Source organism: Notamacropus eugenii, chromosome 3, assembly GCF_028372415.1.
Source record: "Notamacropus eugenii isolate mMacEug1 chromosome 3, mMacEug1.pri_v2, whole genome shotgun sequence".
NCBI classification, from domain to species: Eukaryota; Metazoa; Chordata; class Mammalia; order Diprotodontia; family Macropodidae; genus Notamacropus; species Notamacropus eugenii.
The window spans coordinates 227,936,849-227,940,708 of record NC_092874.1 but is presented as its reverse complement, the minus strand read 5'-3'; the positions used below and the strand labels follow the sequence as shown (position 1 = coordinate 227,940,708).

Here is a 3,860-nt window from a genome sequence, read left to right as displayed (position 1 = left end):
GTCACCCAGAGTTCAGTTTCCTCTTAGTGGTCTTTTTGTTTATTGTTGTTATTCTGCACATCATTCTTTCTTCTCTACTTATAGTGTATCACTTGATACAAATCTCCCCCCAGGTTTTCTGAATTCCTTATATTCCTTTCTTATCACAAAATGATATTCTATTCTATTCATATGTCACAGTTTGGGAGAGGGTATTTTATTTTTTCAGTTAACAAGTATTTATTTTCTCTCCTTGCCACTGTAGCACCAATGCGATATTCACAGCACTTACAGTGGCCATAAATATCCTGGTGCAATTTTGAATTGTGAAATACAACAGACACTCCACATGGAAGACAGAACCAAAACATTTATTCACACACCAGAAAGTCAAATCCATCATAGTAACAAAAATATATACACAATAACAATGTAGAGAACAACACTATCCCCAAGCCTTCCCCCTGCTAGGCTTCCCACAAACCAGCTCCCTTAAACAAATCACAAATAAGTTCTTTCACTCTTGCTAGCCAGCTGCCTACATCTTTCCTATCTCTGACTAGACTTTGACCAATTTCCTCTCAGCTCTGCTATAGCTCTGCCTCTTCCTGTTCCATCCATTCAGCAAACTCCTCCCACCACAGGCTCCACATGACTCAAACTCATTTAACTCAGGTTTCCATGTGACCCAGGCAGGTCACATGGGCCTAATAATGAATGGGGAAGATCTCCCCATTTAAATTACCATTACAGTCACTCCACCCCCCAATTTTTAAAAAGAGGAAAATAAATCTCATTGTACCATATACAAATACGTACATATATATGTATGTTTTATGTATTCAAGCATAACCAACGCTAACACCGGCCAAATTCAAAAATGTATGTCTCGTTAAGCATTATATATCTATTCTGTCTCTGTAAGTAGGTGGATAGAATTTTTATCATAAATCCTTTGAAATCATGGTTGATCATTACATTGTTCAGAGTTTTTCAGTTTTTCAAAAGTGTTCAGTTTTACAATGTTGATATTAGGGTATAAATTGTTTTCCTGGTTCTCCTCACTTCACTCTACATCAGTCCATAGATGTCTTCTCAGATTTCTGTAAACCATTCCTTCCATCATTTCTTAGAGCAAAACAGTATGATATGATATACATAATACACATAATATACATGTCACAATTTATTCATTCATTCTCCCTACTGATGGATATCTCCTTAATTTTCAATTGTTTGCCACTACATCTTTATGTAATAATTTCCTCTTTCTTTGGGGTACAAGCTTAATTACTCAATAAAAATTCAGTGACTTTGAGAGTATTGTTCTAAATTACTTTCCAAAATGACTGGACCAATTCACAATTCCCCAAACAAAGCAGTAATGTGCTTGTTTTCCTCAACTTCTCCTACAGTTATCATTTTCCTTTTTTACCATTCTTGACAATCTGATGGCTATGAGGTAGAAAATCAGAGTTACTTTAATTTAAATGTCTCTAATTATTAATGACTTTGGAAACATTTCTTTTCACATAGCTGTTGATAGCTTGAAATTTTTCCATTGAAAATTGACAATATCTTTGGAAATTTATCCATTGAGGAAAAGGTTCTCATTCTTACAAATTTGAATCAATTTCTAATATACTTTGGGAATGAAACTTTTATCACACATTTGCTATCAAGATGGTTTGTACCACTAAACTGTTTCCATTACAATCTTAGCAATTCAGGTTTTGTTTGTGAAAAAATTTTTCAATTTCATGTGATGAAAATTGTTCAGGTAATCTTTTATGATCTGTCTTATTCCTTGTTTGGTCATAAAATCTTACCCTATCCATAGACCTGGAAGGTAAGTCCCTCCTTGTTCCTCTAATTTGTTTATGATATGATCTTTTATATCTAAATCATATATTCATTTAGAGGTAATCTCAGATACCAGTTTTTCAGTCATTTCTCAACTTATAGGCACCCACTTTGTTGCCAGTTGGGTTTTTTTTACCACCACAAATACTAAATAGTAACTGTTTCTCTTTTACCCAGGAACCCTGAGGGTCTTCCCCTCCCAGTTTCATTGTTTTTTATTAAAGGGGCCATCCCTTGAGTAAGTACTTAAACAGGCCTATTCATTGAATAGGTCTGTCTCACTCAAAGTGAGAATGTGATAAGACCTTATTCTGAAATGGTCAGGGTACCACGTTGCATCCTAGGCCACCTCCAGTCATCCTGATGAATATCAGGCCACTGGACCTAGATGACTCTGGAGAAGAAAGTGAGGCTGGTGACCTTGCGCAGCTGTCCCTCACTCAAATCAAAGCCAACTGCAAGTAGTGTCATCATCTTGATGCCATTGTCCTCTTCAAAAATAAAGGACAAACACAACAGCCACCACAAAAACTGATTCTATTAATATTTTGGTATATATTGATCTTGAAATTAATTAATCAATAAATCAATAAAATAATCAGCAAAATTGCCTTTCTTTTATACTTCTAAACTGTTATCTGGAATGGCAGGGACAATTGACAGCTTCACCAACAGTGTATTAACGTACTGTTTCCCACAGTCCCTCAAGTACTGACTGTCCCCATTTTTAAATTTAATTTTAAGTTCAAATTCTTTCCTTTTTCTTCTCTTCCCCCACTCTTTTTTTTTCATTTTAAATTTGTTTAATCCAGTCTCTATGAGAAGAATGAAAATCTTAGTTCCTTATGAAACTGAAAAAAGTGGAGTAAAATAAGAAGTCATTTTTCTGTCTAAATGTAAATCACATGACCCTATTACATAAAGTCTCTCAGGGTGGCCTCTGATTTCGTTAATTGTGTCTAAAGAGTTTAATACCCATCCAAGTCCAGAGGTGGAAGAGAATATAAACTGGTATGGTAATTGGCAAAAGAAGACTGTAAAAGCATAGGATGCTGGTGCTGATGCAACTTTGGGGAAAGCTTTCATCTGCAGAGGTGGAGTAAAACAGTCCAGCTAAAGAGATCAGAGGAACAAAGACAGTCAGTATGGGGACAGACAGAAACATTTTCTCTGATTACTTATCTCTTCCTCCTCATAATGTCCTGTATCCAGGAGTTTGGTTTTTAATCAGGACAGACTACTCTTGTTCTCTTTCTTCTTGCTGCTTATTCTAGTGTGACATTCTTGCTGCCTGTGGTATCATATTAGAAATACCATCAATGATTGGGTAAGCAATTCCCAGTTCTTCATTAGTCAATTTATTTGTTGATACTTCAGACCTCAGTGGCTTCTTGGAGAGCGAGCACACCAGCACGTCCTGCACGACCTCATCAAAGGCTACTGGAGGTAAGACCCGGACCGACTCTAGACTGTCAGCTGCCAGCCTGGGCCCCACCGCATGCACCACCCTGATCCCAGATGCACCACGTTGCCACAGCAAGTTCAGCATGGCCCCCTTCCACAGAGGGGAACCCTCAGCCGCCCTGTTCTCCCAAAGGCTCTCTTCTCACCTGGGCTTCCAGCTCACTCTTCCCCCACTCTTTCAGAAGATAAGACAAACAAAACTCATTATAAATAAATAAATACAGATATATGTGTGTATACATATATGTATATATATATATATATATATACATATGTATGATGATAATTCAAAATAAATTTCCACATTAGCTATCTCCAAAAAAATTTTTTTTAAAAGAGAGACAAGAAAATAAGCTTCAGTCGGCCCTCTGAGATAATCATTCCTCTTACTGGAGAAGGATAGAATGTTTCACCATGAATCCTTGGAATTGTGGTTTGTTCATTGTGTTGATCAGAGTTACTAAGTGTATCAAAGTTGTTTCTCTCTATTATATTATTGTTACTGGATAAATTGTTCTTTCTGCTTTTCCACACTTCATTTTGCATTCATGCAT

General features: G+C 36.5%; 1 protein-coding gene across 1 annotated transcript; it reads right to left on the bottom strand.

Moving 5' to 3' along the window:
* Positions 1 to 363: 363 nt before the first annotated feature.
* On the bottom strand, positions 364 to 3,471 carry LOC140534190 (phosphatidylinositol N-acetylglucosaminyltransferase subunit Y-like). The gene has a single exon (XM_072654938.1). It carries the CDS (start codon positions 3,005 to 3,007, stop codon positions 2,792 to 2,794), a length of 216 nt encoding a protein of 71 aa, XP_072511039.1. The 5' UTR covers positions 3,008 to 3,471; the 3' UTR covers positions 364 to 2,791.
* Between the last annotated feature and the right edge of the window lie 389 nt (positions 3,472 to 3,860).

Bases quoted from the DNA above. Each gene is read 5' to 3' on its own strand.
- LOC140534190 (XM_072654938.1), bottom strand. From the start codon at position 3,007: ATGTTTCTGTCTGTCCCCATACTGACTGTCTTTGTTCCTCTGATCTCT.